The 16,950-nt window shown below is 37.1% G+C and overlaps 1 protein-coding gene and 1 long non-coding RNA gene across 4 annotated transcripts in view; one reads left to right on the top strand and one right to left on the bottom strand.

Moving 5' to 3' along the window:
- NLK (nemo like kinase) overlaps positions 1-16,950 on the bottom strand; it is a 154,670-nt gene that overhangs the window by 24,842 nt on the left and 112,878 nt on the right. For all 3 annotated transcript variants that reach the window (XM_064367632.1, XM_064367633.1, XM_064367634.1), the window contains exons 4-6: positions 9,464-9,570; positions 7,174-7,259; positions 2,166-2,375 (exon numbers count right to left, since the gene is read on the bottom strand). In XM_064367632.1, the coding sequence (XP_064223702.1) occupies positions 2,166-2,375; positions 7,174-7,259; positions 9,464-9,570 (403 nt within the window). The remainder of the gene's footprint in view (positions 1-2,165; positions 2,376-7,173; positions 7,260-9,463; positions 9,571-16,950) is intronic.
- Positions 1-16,950, top strand: part of LOC110568048 (uncharacterized) — a 63,887-nt gene that overhangs the window by 44,365 nt on the left and 2,572 nt on the right. The gene's annotated exons all lie outside the window — the stretch shown is intronic.

The raw sequence follows: 16,950 nt of genomic DNA, 5'->3' as shown, positions 1-16,950 counted from the left end.
TCTCCTGCAGTGGCTATGTCAGACTGCCAAACTCAAGATCTATGTATTTCTTTAGAAAAGGAGATATCTGAACTCCAGTCCAGTTGCTTCACTTTCCCTCACATATTCTTTGCAGCAGCAATTCAAGATTCTTGTTCAATATATAGGCTTTGAATACCTCCTTATTATATTTTACTTAAGCTTTTCTGTATGCAAGGTAGTAGTCACATTCATTTTATGACAGCTTCTTAGGTCCAGATATGATAGTCTTATAGGTTAAGTCTGTTAAACTTCACTTTCTAAAGAAAGTGAAAAGTGAATATTGTCAATAGTACACAACATTAGATTACCTATATGTACATGATTTTTTAACACCAGAATCAATTTTTAAGATGTAAACTTCAAAAAAGACAGTCTGAATGTATAGAAATAAATTTAAATGTTGATTGAAGTGGATATAGTTTCTAACAAATTAGGTAACAATTCTTTGTAAAAAAAGCAAAAAAGAATTCTGTCTCTGGTTATGTGCATGAATTATTTACAAAGACACACAGTGGTGTGGTATTTTTAAATGTCATCAATCAAATCTTAATATTCCTTTGGTCAAAACCTTCATTTAAGTTTTCTCTCACACTTAGAATAAAATCTTAAGGCCTTATCATGTCTCCATGGCCAAGCTCTTTCTCTCTTTCTAACATCATCTCCTACCAGTGTCTTTCATCACATGCCAACTCTTGAACATGCTATGCTTATTCCTGCTTCAGGGGTGTTGTTATGCTGGTTGTCCCTCTTCTTGGAACACTTCTCCAGCAACTTGCTGCCTCATTTCATGTGGGTGAAATATTATCTTCTCAGAGAATCCTTTAATGCCTGCTCTGCTTCCCCATCATTCTCTATCCCTAACCTAGCTACATTTTTCTTCATGGAACTTGCCATTATTTGGGATATTTATTTGCATACTTATTTTTGTCTTGTGAAAGTTTCACAAAGGTAAGAACACTGTCTTATTTACTGCTGTATCCCTAGCGTCCCAGCACACTACCACCATTGTAATTGCAAACATTTACAGAGTACTTATGTGCCAGGCCCCATTTTCAGCTTTCCTACTTCATTGTACAACAATCCTCAGAACAGTTTTAGGGACAAAAAAAAAGAAAGAAAAGGTTAAGTAACTTGCCTAAGATTTAACAGTTAAATGGTGTAGCTAAGATTTGGACCCACCAATTTCATTTCACCGTCTGAGCTCAAGGTTACTACATTATTTTCATGCAAGCAATACTGTTAAAATTTGTAAATAAAAAATACCTAGTAAGGATCCCAAGAAAATATGTGTATTAGTGAATTAGCTTTAAAGACAAAGTAACAGGAATGGCTTCTTAAAGCTATACTTTAATCATTTCCTGATGTTCTCTGTCATATTTAAATATTTTAGTCCAATAATAAAGGTTAGAAATTGTCCTAAATGTTCAGATTTCAAGAAATCAACACAATAAAAATTTATATTCTAAGCACAAAGTTTAAATACATTAAGTCATCGATACATTTTCAAGTCAGAGCCATTCATTTAGAAGGAAGAGAGGCTTTCTAACAACTTAAGATTATGCTTATGCAAATTGTTACAGCAGAGCCTGCAGCTATGTATCAGTGCATATGATAAAGTCAACAGGCCGCAGTGGCTCATGTCTGTAATCCCAGCACTTTGGGAGACCCACATGGGCGGATCACTTGATGTCAGGATTTCCAGACCAGCCTGGCTAACATGGTGAAACTCCGTTTCTACTAAAAATACAAAAAATCAGCTTGGCATGGTGGCATGTGTCTGTAATCCCAGCTACTCAGGAGGCTGAGGCAGAAGAATTGCTTGAACCCGGGAGGCGGAGGTTGCAGTAAGCTGAGATGGCACCATTGCACTCTAGCTTGGACAACAGAGTGAGACTCCATCTCAAAAAAGAAATAAAATAATAAATAACTAAATAAAGTCAACACTCCCTCTAAAGGCTTGTAAGTTACAAAATGAATCTCTTTGTAATCTTCAGCTTTGTAACTTTCTGAATTTTAAGTGAACCCCTGAATTTCCTAAAAGCAAATTAGACAGTATAATGAATAAGCCCAAGACATGTACAAGACGGATTTTTCTTTCAAATCTGTAACAGAATTGAAACTAGAGCCTTAAATTGAAATCATACCTGCTGAATGGGACTCTGTGCCTGAAACAATATTCTTCGTCCTAGTAGTTCTGCAAAGATACATCCAACAGACCAGATGTCAATAGCATTGCTGTAATGACGGCTGCCCATCAGGATTTCCGGAGCCCGATAATACTGAGTAACAACTTCCTGAGTCATATGACGGGATTCATCTAATTCTTCCACTCTGGCCAATCCAAAATCACAAATCTAAATAGAAAAGGCAATCAAAACATTGTCAAGCAAATACAAATGAAAGAGTAAAACAAAACATCAAAACCTTCATGGGGCACTGAACTTTGAAACACTTTTTTTTTTTTTTTTTTTTTTTGAGAGGGACTCTTGCTCTGTAGCCCAGGCTGGCTGGAGTGCAGTGGTATGATCTTGGCTTACTGCAACCTCTGCCTCCTAGGTTCAAGAGATTCTCCTGCCTCAGCCTCCCAAATAGCTGGGACTACAGGATCCCGCCACCATACCTGGCTAACTTTTTTTTTTTGTATATTTAGTAGAGATGGGTTTCACCGTATTGGCCAGGCTTGGTCTCCACCTCCTGACCTCAGGCAATCCACCTGCGTTGGCCTCCCATCAGCCTCCCAAAGTGCTGGGATTACAAGTATGAGTTATCACACCTGGCCACTTTGAAACATTTTAATGATACAGGTATAGTATATTTATGTCAATATACAATCTAGTTTACTTGGTTAAGAGGGGAAAAAAGTCTCAAACTTACATCATTTTCTTAAAAATATTCTTCTCATCTTTATCAATAAAAACATGTCTGTTTTGTGATGAATGTAAACGACTTTGTTTTTTTATTTGTTTCCCTGGCTCAAGTGCAGTGGCGTGATTGATCTGGGCTCAAATGATCCTCCCACCTCAGTCTCCTGAGTAGTTGGGACTACAGGCTTGTACTACCCATGCCGAGCTAATTTTTTGTGTTTTTTTTTTTCTTTTGTTGTTGTTTGTTTGTTTTTTTGTAGAGATGGGGTTTTGCCATGTTGCCCAGGCTGGTCTTGAACTCCTGGGTTCAAGCAGTCTGCCTGCCTCAGCCTTCCAAAGTGCTGGGATTACAGGCGTGAGCTACTGCACCTGGCCAAATGCATACTTCTAAGTTTGATTTAGAAACCAACTGTTGGCCAGGCACAGTGGCTCATGCCTGTAATCCCAGAAACTGGGAGGCTGAGGTGAGAGGACTGCTTGACATCAGGAGTTCAAGATCAGCTTGGACAATACAGCAAGATCTAAACTCTACAAATAATTTTTAAAAAGTAGCTGGGCATGGTGGTGTGCACTTGTAGTCCTGGCTACTCTGGAGGCTGGGGTGGGAGGACTGCTTGAGCCCAGGAGTTTTAGGCTACAGTGGGCTATTTATTATTGTGAAACTGTACTCCAGCCTGCAAGACAGAGTGAAATTGAGACCCTGTCTTTAAAAAAATTTTTTAAAGCCCACAAAACCAACTATTTTCAAGACCAGCTTATGGAGGAAGATATAAGATAAAGGGGTTTATCTTGAAGATCTCCTTAGCTGAGATTATGTTTGTCATCTTAATGAAATATATATATATTTCTTTAAAACAATGGGTTTCAAACTGAGTCCAGCTGAATCTAGTTCTGACTTTAGGCATTCCATAAATATTATATCCAAACTTCACATGTACCTATCTATTTAAAATACAAATTCACACTCAAATGCATAAATATGTTAAAATGTAGTACACTGTAGAATATTAATGCTACTGGTTCATTCATTTCTTCATGCCATAAATATTTAAGTGAGTACTTGTTATATTACAGATGGTATGCTAGAATCTGGAGATATAGCAATAAATAATAAAGACTGGTTAACTTATATACAAGCTTAGAAATAAATTTTTTCTTGTTATTTCTGCTTAACTGAAAAGTATGCTGAGGTTACAAAGTGAGCTGTTAATAAACAGCAGCAGTGCCAGCACTAGCAACTACTGCTTATCTTTAGGAATTAAAATTTTCTTGATATTGGGCAATTAAAACACAAAAACTAGGATCAATGAGGATGAGAACAGATAGTAATGGCCATCTAAGCTCCAGTGTTCTCACTGATGAACGTTACAAGTCACAATATTGCAAGTGATAAAATAAGATTTTAAATCAGTTTTCTAAATTGAAGTCCCAACATAAGATTTTATTTGAAAACGAGTTGTGGCAGCTTAAAAAAAGGTCTGAAAACTACCATTCTAAAGAAAACAAAATTTACCCCCAAATTTTTGGCAATCCTCTCTCTGTGATTTGAATCTGGTTATATCAAATGAATTCAAAAGTGCATGCGGGACTGAACCAATATGAAGCCACCACCTTTACAACTTAAGAACAAAGGAAAATTTTCCATGCCACACAGAAAACCATATAACATAATGACAACAACAGCTCAAGTTCATCAAATCCTGTTCAAATAACATAATTTTTTTTTTTGTGACAGTCTTGCTCTGTCACCCAGACTGGAGTGCAGTGACGTGATCTCGACTCACTGCAACCTCTGTCTCTCAGGTTCAAGCCATTCTCAAGCCTCAGCCTCCTGAGTTGCTGGGACTACATGCACGCACCACCACACCTGGCTAATTTTTGTATTTTTAGTAGGGACAGGGTTTTGCCATGTTGGCCAGCCTGGTCTTGAATTCCTGGCCTTGAGTGATCTGCCCACCTCGGCCTCCCGGTGCTGAAATTACAGGTGTGAGCCACTGCACCTGGCCAAAATAACATAATATTTTAAAAACTCTATTACTTGGCCATGACTCTTTAGGATATTTTTAAAAACCAAACCAAACCAAAGAAAAAAAATGTAATTTTTTTCTCTTATTCATATGAAAAAAACCAACCAACCACCCATCCAACAAAAAATGCCTTCTCTTATAAAGCAAATCCCTTACTAAAAACATTAGTCTGATTTTGTCATTTTTAGCTTATCTGGAAGACAACCTCAGCCCAAAATAGGAAGCTTACATGATCAGATAACTAAAAAAATTTCAACAAAATTATCCATCTTGTGCTTTATGGGAAACAAAATACATTGACAATATGGAAGGATACTGATTTTTAAAAAATATTTTGTTATAATGATCTTCAATGAATTTGTATGTTTGAGAAGAAAGAACTAGTGTCTGTAGCCTAGCACTGTATTCTGACTTTTTAAAAGTAGGCCCTTAAGATGAGTCAAAGAAGTGGAGTAAAATTTGTTTGTTATTACTTGTGTGTTGTGTATTCATAAACGACATTTTCCTTTAGTTGCCCATTCATACAGTTGGAGGTTATAAAACCGTAACAGGCAATTTGGAAAATGAACTTCAAGCAGTTAATGGCAACAAGCATGCACAAAATCCTGTGTGAAGTATTCCAATTAAAAACCAAAATTAGAAGAAACGGGCTTAAACTGCCGTAAGACTGATTAGGTATGAATAAGACAAAAAAATTTCTAACTATAAGGTTTTAAAATTTTTTTAAAATAAAAATGATTATGAGAATAGGTTGTAAGTTCTCTTTAAAAAGTGAAAAGGTGGCAGGAACAACTCAATAACCTATAGAAGGAATACTTTAGTCGATTTTTGGGGCAATTAACTTTTCTGCAAAACAAAGAACTGAAACTACAACATCAGCTATTTTCAGGGAAAATATGACAAATTGGTTTTTATCTTTCTAGAGTTAAAATAAAGGTGAGGGCTCTTGAAGGGAGAATTTTCACTCATAAGCAGTGTAATCCACCAGCTTTTCAAAAGAACTGGCCTACAATTCAGAGAAATCATTTAAAATAAAAAATGAATTTTATTTATACATTTGGTTTTACGGCTTAGTTTAACCTCCAGCAACCTAAGTAATAATGATAGTCTTGATTACTTTTAAAGTAGGTAACATTTTAAAAACTTACTTTTATTTTCAAACAGAGCAGTTAAAGCCCCTTATTTCCAATTTCTATGATAAAGGAAAAATACGGTAGACCTCTCTCTATTCAAGAGTTCTGCCAATACATATCTGTATTAGAGGTAGGGATATACAAATACGTGGACTTTGCTATTTGCAAACCCCTGTTTAAATGAAAGACAATGGCTGTACTAGGGAGAGAAGTAAAACTGAAATTGATGACTTGAGATTTTGGAACTACTAAATATAATTAATTCTATAATCAATTTCTCTTCAGAGGAATAATTGAGAATTGGCTACCATACATTATAAAAATACAGTGGATAGGTACATATTACCCTTTTCTGGCTTGGCATTTTCACTTTTTTTTTTTCTTTTCTAGAGACAGGAGTCTCACTCTGTCACCTAGGCTGGAGCGCACTGGTGAGATCGCGGCTCACTGCAGCCTTGACGCTCTGGGCTCAGGCGATCTTCCTGTCTCAGCCTTCTGAGTAGCTGGGACTACAGGCATGCACAACCATACCTGGCTAATTTTTGTATTTTTTTGTTGAGATGGGGTTTGCCATGTTGCCCAGGCTGGTCTTGAACTCCGGGGCTCAAGCAATCTGCCTGCCTCAGCCTCCCCAAATGCTGGGATTACAGGCATGAGCCACTGTGTCACACCAGCATTATGACTTTTAAATATGTTATTTCTCACTTTGCTACCTTGGTCAAACAGCATATAGAAATGTTAGCTATGGAAAAATGTAGATGGTCTTCCTAAAAGCCACACTTCATTCTCTTATATAAACAGATGCTTGATGTTCTAATATTTCTTCTGATATGCACTTCTTTTAATAATGGAGCAATCTGTAAAGAAGTCACCTTCTCTATTCTTTCTAATTACACTATAATTCCAATTTCAGTGTTTCTAAAACATATGCAAAATATCTGAAAAGAACATGAGGCAGGACTACAAATTATTACTATGGTTATGAGTAGTGATATGGAGAAAACTGGGTTCTTTAAAGTTTGGTAAAGTAATGCAAATGAACTTATTCCTTTCACAAAAATATGCTGTTCTTAAGCCTGCCTTGACATTCTGATTTTTCCCAGGTATTTAAATAAACTGAAAAGCTACCTTTAGAACACAGTTGCTGTTCACAAGGAGATTCCCTGGCTTAATGTCTCGATGTAAAATGCCAGCTGAATGGAGATATTTCAAACCTGAAATAACAAACAGATTTAATTGCAGATATTTAATACCTTGTATTCAACTAATAAGTTAGAAAAAACCTTGGAAGGAAACAGTAGAAGATTTAAAATTGTTCCCTAAATAACTGCATGATGAACATTATTAAAAGCTAGTCCCACCTCAAAATACCATAATCTTGCTACAGTAAAATAAAATGTCACCAAAGGCTTGCAAAGTCTAGAGACAAAATCTGTAATTTAAACAATTATATAGGTTTAAATACAGATAAGCTTCTTAGGCACTTAAGACCTTAGATTGCTGGTCAGTGTGGAGTGCTGCTATTGATACTTTTAACTGGCAACTCTGAGCCTGCTCCAACAAAACATTTTCCATTAACTCACAGGGAGCCTCTCCCAGGACAGAGGTTTCACTGATATGACAAAATTCAGGAACTTGCCCACACTGTCAGTAGTAGTCTTTACCACTGAAAATCAAGAGGGTAACGGACTTCGTTACCCTAAGATTTCTGACATCTTAGAAGACCAGTACCTTCATTCAGTACTGCTAAGGGTCCCAGCCTCAAGGTTGAGTCCTTTTTATGTGTGTTCTTTTCTTTCTTTTTCTTTTTTTGAGACAGGATCTCACTCTGCAACCTAGGCAGGAGTGTGGTGGTATGATCACAACTCACTGAAGCCTTGACCTTCCTGGCTCAAACCATGCTCCCACCTGGGCAGTACCACCATATCCGACTAATGGGCTGAGTCTTTTTTAGATAAAATGTAGCAAATTACATTTTTCAGAAGTATAAAAAGAGACAATATCTTCCCCATTTTCCCCTACCATAGAATATGAACAAATCTATTGGAGGTCAACTTTTTTTTTTCTTTTTTTTGGTGACAAGAGTCTCATTCTGTCACCCAGGCTGCAGTGCAGTAACACAATCTTGGCTCACTGTAGCCTCCACCTCCCAGGTTCACTTGATTCTCCAAGTAGCTGGGACTACAGGCATGCGCCACCATGCCCAGCTAATTTTTGTATTTTTTAAAAGTAGAGATGGGGTCTTGCCGTGTTGGCCAGGCTGGTCTCAAATTCCTGATGTCAGATGATCTGCCCGCCTCAGCCTCCCAAAGAGCTGGGATTACAGGCGTGAACCACCATGCCTGGCTTGGAGGTGAACTTTTTATTGCTTATATGTTTTCATCCTTTTGGCATATGTTTTTCAATCTCTATAAAGAATCTTTTTTTTTTTTTTTTGAGATGGAGTTTTGCTCTTGTTGCCCAGGCTAGAGTACAGTGGCATGATCTTGGCTCACCGCAACCTCCGCCTCCTGGGTTCAAGTGATTGATTCTCCTGCCTCCACCTCTCTAGTAGCTGGGATTCACCACCACGCCCAGCTAATTTTGTATTTTTAGTAGAGATGGGGTTTGTCTACGTTGGTCAGGTTGGTTTCAAACTCCCAACCTCAGGTGATCCGCCCACCTTGACCTCCCAAAGTGCTGGGATTAGAGGCGTGAGCCACCGCATCCAGCCCTTAGAATCTCTTAATTCTATGAATTCTGTGTGGGTGGGGGGAGGTAAGAAAGTTCTTTCGGCTTTAAGAAATTCTCTACTTGTAATGGCAAAATTCTCACAGACACACTTGATAGCCAGAAGAAGTGTCAGTAATATTGGCCCCAATTTTTTCTCAGTCACATCTGTGCTCTTTAATTAGCTAGTCTAGAGTTATTTAGTTGGCTATGTTTATTGGTCTTCTGCATCTACTTTGGTTTTAAGGGTCATTTTGTTTCTGTAGGGTTGGCTTCAGGTAGGCCAGCCAATACTTGGACAGGCCCACCTACTGCTGGCTTGCAGGATGGATGTCATCCATAGGGGATATAGTCACTTTTCACTTTAGTCATCTGATGCTACATATTCCTATTCTGTTGAAAACTAAAGGCTGTTTTGTGAACTCGTAACAAATCATTCTGCTTATTTACCTAGATTAGCTTACTCAACTGCCTAATGAATTTGACAGGGCTTTCTCTTTCATCACTGAAAACAAGAACTTTTTGGCCACCCTCAAAAGCTTCTTCTTTAACATTAAATATGGAAAGTATAAAATATGCATTGGTCAAAAGAAAAAAGTCTTTAGAGAAGAAGAGAGCCTTGGAAGGTCAGATTAAAGTCTAAATGAGAAGCAAAACATTTCACTTACAGTGTGACAACACCTTTTTTTTTTTAATAAAGAAATCTTACCTCGCAAAATTTGGTAAAGAAAAACTTTGACATGATCTGAGCTGAGAGGTTGAGGAGAGACGATAATTTTATGTAGGTCACTCTGCATCAATTCTGTGACAACATATCTTGAAGTTTTAAGTTAAGGAGAGTTCAGCGAATTCAGTTCCCTACCCCCTCAAAATGGTGACCACATCTAAAAAATAACTTCCATTCTCAAGCCTGGAAAAGTAGGGAAAGCTTCTAGACAGCGTGACAGGTGAGAATTCCAGCCCTTACAAGATAAAACACTACTAAAATTAAACATGTTTAAAAGTCAGCAGAAGTAAACGACCAAATGATTTCCTTACAATCAGCATTATAAAAGAGAAAACCAAAGGTAAACATTTTAAACAACAGCAAGGCCAGGAAGAATATGAAGACCAAACAGTTTTTAGCTCTACTTAGACATGTTACAGGAATGTCGTTTGAATCCAGACCAAAGGGGACTGGTGATCTCATCTTAGGCCACCATGACACCAATGGAAAAGATCACGACCTATCCAAGGACCATGGCTTGTTACACTATAAATATGGTATTCCTAAACACATGTAAAATGGTTAGTTAAGTCTCTCCACAATCTTAATAACTTAGTTCTTTTATTATTTAACTTTTTATATATTTATGAAACACTCCCCCCACCAACACTACCACCACTAGATTTCAAGCTTCTTATGTGTTGTACTCTGTTGTTTGTTTAGAGTTTTGCTCAATGGACACATGACAGGTGATTAAAGGCTGGAGCTTGGGGAGCCATGGAGATATGGAATTCACAAGACTCTTGTGAAGCACATGAGTGTTAGAAACATTAGGGAATCAAAAGTATGATAATCTTATAATTTATTAAGTTTTCTTAAGGCAATTTCTAATTTAATGTTTTAGCAAAAACAAGTAGGAAAGGGGACAACTTGAGAACAGGAAGGAGAACTGATAATGATAGCCTTTGACATAAACAATTGAAAACTCCTCTTTTTTCTGAATTGCTTTAGTCTCCTTTTTTCTTCAACCACTGTATGTTGAAATGCCCCACAGCTGCTGGTCCTCAGTCCTCTTCCCTATCCACACTCTTGGATATTCGGATCTAGTCCCATGCCTTTAAATAACAACCATGCTGATGACTCCCAAATTTCTCTCTCTAGTTAATCTTCTTTCCTTAAGTGCAGACTTATATATCAAACTGCCTACTTATCATTTCCCCTGGATGCCTAATTGACATTTCAAATAAGTCCAAAGCTGTATTTCCAATCTTTCTTCTACCACTTTTTAGCTATAGGCTTTCCCATAGCAAACCCTTTTTTCTGGGAAGTTGCTCACGCCACAAACCACATCAAGGAGTTACCCCAATTCTCCCTCTTTCAACATACCTCCAGTTCATTAGAAAAATCCTTCAAAATTTAGCCAGAATTAAGGCCACTTCTTATATCCACTGTTACCACTCTGGCCCAAGACTACAAGATTTCTAAAACATAGCAGCCAGGATAAGTCTTTCTATTATTATATTTTTATTTTGCCTATATACTGACATTTACTTTATTATGTAGACAATACAATTTTTAAGGTTGTTTTATCATCCAGATTCTTTCCAAAGAAATATATTCTACTTTGTAATGAAAGCTAATGAGAAATAATATTTGGCATGTGGGATTCATTTACAGGACAGTTTTCAGTGACATGTTAAAATGATTCTATAAAATGAAGAAAAGTAAAATAATGACATCAGGGTTATAGTTTTTCTTAATAGTTTTTATTTAACTTTTTCCTATAAAAATTTTCAAACATGGAAAATTACACAGAGACAACCCATATTTACATTTACCACCTAGAATCTACACTGACCATTTTGCCATATTTGCTTTGTCACATTATCTACCCATTGGTCTTTCCATTCATCAATTCATCCAAAACTGGATGCATTTCACAGAATGATCTTTTAGGATGAAGGCCAAATTATGTCACTTTTCTGTAAAAGCTTTCCATTTCATTTAAGAGTAAAAGCCAAAGTCCTTAAAATGGTCTCAGAGGCCATAAATCATTTGGCCTTCTTATTTCTCTGACCTCTTCTATCGCTTTCTTCCTGGATATTCTCTGAACATGCTATATACACTGCAATCTTAGGCCTTACCTATTCCCTCTGCATAGACTGTACTTCCTGACATCTATTTGGTTAACTCTTTTCACCTCCTTTGTGGTTTTGCTCAAATTTTATCTTTCAAATGAGGCCTACCTCAACCACTCTGACACTACAGTCAGGTGTTGCATAATGATGCTTGGTCAATGATGGACCACATGTATAAAGGTGGTCCCACAGACTGTAATGGTGCTGAAAATTCCTATTGTATTGCTTAGGGATGTCTTGGGGACTAATCCTGTGTAGGCTTAAGCTAATATATATGTTTATGTCTTATTTGAAAAAGTCAAAAAGCAACTCAGACCTCAACTCCACAAAAAATTTAGCCAGGTGTGGCTTGTGCCTGTAATCCCAGCAGTTACTGAGGAGATTGAAGTGGAAGGATAACTTGACCCTGGGAAGTCAAGGTTGTAGTGAGCCATGATTGCACTACTACACTCCACCCTAGGCAACAGAGTGAGAATAAATAAGAAGAAAAAATATTTTTGTACAGTTGTACAATGTGCTTGTGTTTTAAGCTAAGTGTTATTACAAAAGAGTAAAATATTTAACAAAATAAAAAAGTTACAGTAAGCTAGGATTAATTTATATTAAAGAAACATTAAAAAAGAAACTTAGGAATGGGAGAGAAAAAAATAAACAGTGTACCTTAAGAGTACAGAGTTTATAAAGTCTATAGTAATACACAGTAAGGTTCTAGGCTTTCAAATTCACTCACCACTCACTGACACACCCACAGCAATTTCCAGTCCTGCAAGCTCCATTCGTGGTAAGTATACCATTCGTGGTGTACCATTTTTATCTTTTCCATCATATTTTTACTGGACCTTTTCTATGTTCAGATACGTTTAGATATACAAATACTTATTATTGTGTTAAAACTGCCTAAAGTATTCAGTATGGTAACATGTTGTACAGGTTTGTAGCCCAGGTGCAACAGGTTATACCATACAGCTTGGGTGTGTAATAGGCTATACCATCTAGGTTTGTGTAACAAAATCTGCCCTCCCTATCCAATTGCCATGGCCTTGCACAGCTCTACTTTTTCTTCTTCCCTTAATACTTATTAGCTTATAATTTCCTTATGTTCATTCTCTGTCTGTATTGCCAAGCCTGCTCCATAAAGGCAAGCTTTGTCTGCTTTGTTCACAAATCTATCCGAGACTCTTAGAATAGTGTCTACACATAGTAGGTACCTAAAGTATTTGATGAATGAATGTATATTGAGCACCTACTAGGTACTCTACTAAGTATTTTAAATATATAATCTTATCTAATTTTCATGGTAAACCTATAAGGTATGTAGTGATACCTAAAATTTAGATAAAGAAATTGATGTTAACAGAAGACAAACAGCCTGCCTATGGTTACATACTAGTGAAGCTTTTAGATCTGATCATGTCTAAAATTGCTTCAATGGTTCAATGCAATTTTGGATTTATCTTTTCTTATTCCTTTTTTTAAGTAACATTTTTAAAAACTATAATAAAATAGGCCCGGTGTGGTGGCTCACGCCTGTAATTCCAGCAATTTGGGAGGCCCAGGCGGGTGGATTGCTTGAGTCCAGGAGTTCAAGACCAGCCTGGGCAACATGGAGAAATCCCATCTCTATAAAAAGTTTAAGAAATACACCGGGCATGGTGGCTCACACCTGTAATCCCAGCACTTTGGGAGGCCAAGGCAGGTGAGGTCAGGAGTTTGAGACCAGCCTGGCCAACATGGTGAAACTCCGCCTCTACTAAAAATACAAAAACTAGCTGGGCATCATGGTATGCGCCTGTAGTCCCAGTTACTCAGGAGGCTGAGGCTGGAGAATCGCTTGAACCCAGGAGGCAGAGGCTGCAGTGAGCCAAGATTATGCCACTGCACTCCAGCCTGGGTGACAGAGCAAGAGTTTGTCTAAAAAAAAAATTTTTTTTAAGAAATAGCTGAGCATCATGGCATGTGCCTGTAGTCCCAGCTGCTCAGGAGGCTGAGGTGGGAGGCTCTCTTGAGCCTAGGAGGCGGGGGTTGCAGTGAGCCCTGATCTCATCACTGCACTCCAGCCTGGGTGACAGAGTGAGACCCTGTCTCAAAAATAAAACCCTACAACGATCACAAAATATACTAAATGTTCACTGTGTTCTTTATAGAAGAATTTCAATTAATAAATGCAGAAATAATTATAGAATTATAAAAAAAATCACAGTTTTGCAATCTCTGGAGCTAGGCACCATCAATGGCTGGTAAACCACTTGAAAAGGATGAGTATGAGATTGACATCACTTCAATCCACAACTCTATTTTAAGCATAATTTAATGTAGAACAAGAATATTATTATGTTTATGATATTCACACCATTGCCTAGGAAGTATTCATGTTCCCCAAAACTTAATTTGAATATATCAATCCTCTAGTTCTAATTACCAGTTAACTAGAAATATGTGGAATTAAAAAACAAGACACTATGATGAAGCAATCTGCTAAGCACACAATGCAGATCATTCTTCAGGAAAAATTTCTTGAAAAAAATCAATGACCATCTCTCTTCTCCCTCCCACAAAAAGGGTCTGTGTGTGGCTGGGTGAAGGGCAGGCAGAAATGTTTGGGATAAGAGACTCAAGAGACATAACCACATATACATGTGAATTTTGTTTAGATCCTTATTCAAAAAGTGACTCGAGGCAATCAGAGAACAGATATTAAGGAATTAGCTAATTTTATTAGGTGTGATAATGGCATAATGGTTGTTTTTAAGGTACTTATCTGTTAGAAATTCATATTTAAGTATTTGTAGGTGGAATAATGTGATGTTTGGTTACCTGCTTTAAAATACTCCAGCCCTTTCCCTTTCCCTCAATAAAAAGGAACAGAGGAAATGATATTGGCAAAATTAATATTGTTAAAGCCGAGCAGGAGGTAGATAAGTTATATACTTATATACTACTGTCTCTTATATTTTCATATGTTTTGTATATATTTTTGTTTATTTTGAAAATTTCCATAATAGTTTTCTTAAACTTCATTGTAGAAAATGGAAAATACAAAAAAAAAAAATGCAAGAATATTAAAAATATCCAGAATTCTACCTCTTTGGATGAATTTATAACATTTTGATGAAAATAATGTATGTGGCTACATAAATGTATATTTAAAATAAAACTGGTATTATATACATTGTTGTTTTGTTGTCTCTTCTTTTTATAAAATACAAGGATCTAAATACAAAGCAAGCAAGGGAATCCTTTCATTCAATGGTCTAATAATGCAGAATATTAATGACAGCATAGTGTTTTAATATGTGGATGTATTATCATTCATTTAACCAAGCAATCATTGTTAAAAATCTATTTCTAATTTTATTTTTTGAGACGGAGTCTTATTCTGTCACCCAGGCTGGAGTGCAGTGGCGTGATCTCCGCTCACTGCAACCTCCGTCTCCCAGGTTCAAGTGATTCTCATGCCTCAGCCTCCTGAGTAGCTGGGACTACAGGCATGCACCACCACGCCTGGCTAATTTTTGTATTTTTAGAAGAGACAGAGTTTTACCATATGGTCAGGCTGGTCTTGAACTCCTGACCTCAAGTGATCCACCCACCTTGGCCTCCCAAAATTCTGAAATTATAGGCATGAGCCACTGAGACTGGCTTACTTTTTACTATTTTAAATAACCTTGAGATAAACATTCTATACCTAGAATTGTATATGTGTATCTGAGAATATTATGTATACTTTTAAAAAAGTTTTAAAATACTGTAAACTCTTTCCATGGTATTACATATTCTTTTACATCATTTTAAATGCTTAAATAGTACTCCATTTTATGTAGTATGTCAGGAGTTAAGTCATCTCCTGCCACTGGATGTTTACAATATTGTTTCACTATAATGTAGCTCTGCGGGAGTGCTTAGAGCTTTAAGGTACTGTTTCATGATGAACCCTCAATTATGTATAGATCCTCCCTTCTTGGGTTAATTCATTTATTCAGAGTCTTCCAATATTCCTTCTTAGGCCAAATGGGTGAGGCTGCCAGAATTCTGTGTTAGTGGGTTAGGAGCCAGGGATACCATAGCTCAGCATACTGTCCAAGGAATAAACTTTTAGTCTCCAGCAGGGTTGGGGAAGAAGATCTGAGCATCATACTACTTCTTAAACAGGCTTGCAACCAATCCAATGTTTAGGTCCACCTGTACCCCTACTTCCTGAGATACTTGATGCCTCCAATTCCTGAGACTTTGTGACATTCTGTAGCAAAAACCAACCTGTTTTTGGGTTCTCATTACTGCCACCTTACATATCTGCCTTTTCTAGTCTGAATTTTTAACCCTTCAGTGAAATTTAAGGGGACTACAGGAAAGAATGGTATTAAAGATCTGTGTTCTATCCACTGAGTTTTCAGGTTGAAAACTCTTTACATGTTTATTGGCCACACGTATGTGTGACCATGAGAGACGGAAAAAAAGGAAAACCAAGAGTGAGAGCAAATTGTTCCTATCCTTTGCTCTATTTTCTACTGTGGTGATAATTTTTATTTGTAATACTGCTTCTCATCTTAAAAGATATCAACCCTCTAGTATATATTAAAACTTTCTTTTCCACTAGGAAATCATTGGATAGTGATATAAAAAACTGCTACTTGCACCTTGCTACTTGCACCTTTAAGTCTTGATCAGAAGTCCCAATATTCCTGAGTTGCACTGGTTCCAGAATTCTCAAGGGAGAGGAAACAAAGGAACATTACACAGAAAAAAAACCCAAACAACAAAAACAAGAATTTCACAATTGCCACCCCTGTATTAAGTGTTTTGTTATGTTCTGAATATCTGTGTCTCTTCAGAGAATTTTTTATACAGAAAAAAAATTCACAGGTTGAAATGCTAACCCCCAAGAAGATGTGATCAAGAGGTGAGACCTCTGGGAGGTAATTAGGTCATCAGAGCAGAGCCTCTCTATAAAAGAGGCCTAATGGAGTTTGTTAGTCCTTTCCACAACAGTCCTAGACTGTTAACAAGGAAATGGGCCCTTGGAAGACACCAAATCTGCCAGCAACTTGATTTTGGACTTCTCAGCCTCCAGAACTGTGAGAATAAATTAGTGTTGTTTATAAACCACGGAGTTTATGGTATTTTGTTATAGCAGAGTGAATGGACTAAGACAGTTGTCAATCTGAGTTTTTATACAGAAAAAAAAAAAAATCTTGTATCAATGGCAAGGCATGGTGGCTCACGCCTGTAATCCCAACATTTTGGGAGGTCAAGGCAGGAGGATCACTTGAACTCAGGAGTTCAAGACCTGCCTGGGCATCTTAATGACACTCTGTCTCTACAAAAAAATTAAAAAGTTAGCTGGGCATGGTGGCA

This window comes from Aotus nancymaae, unplaced genomic scaffold (assembly GCF_030222135.1).
Source record: "Aotus nancymaae isolate 86718 unplaced genomic scaffold, 86718_ANA_hifiasm-v0.15.2.pri h1tg000072l, whole genome shotgun sequence".
Classification (NCBI taxonomy): Eukaryota; Metazoa; Chordata; class Mammalia; order Primates; family Aotidae; genus Aotus; species Aotus nancymaae.
Note: the sequence above shows the minus strand (reverse complement) of the source record. Positions and strands in the feature narration are given on the sequence as shown.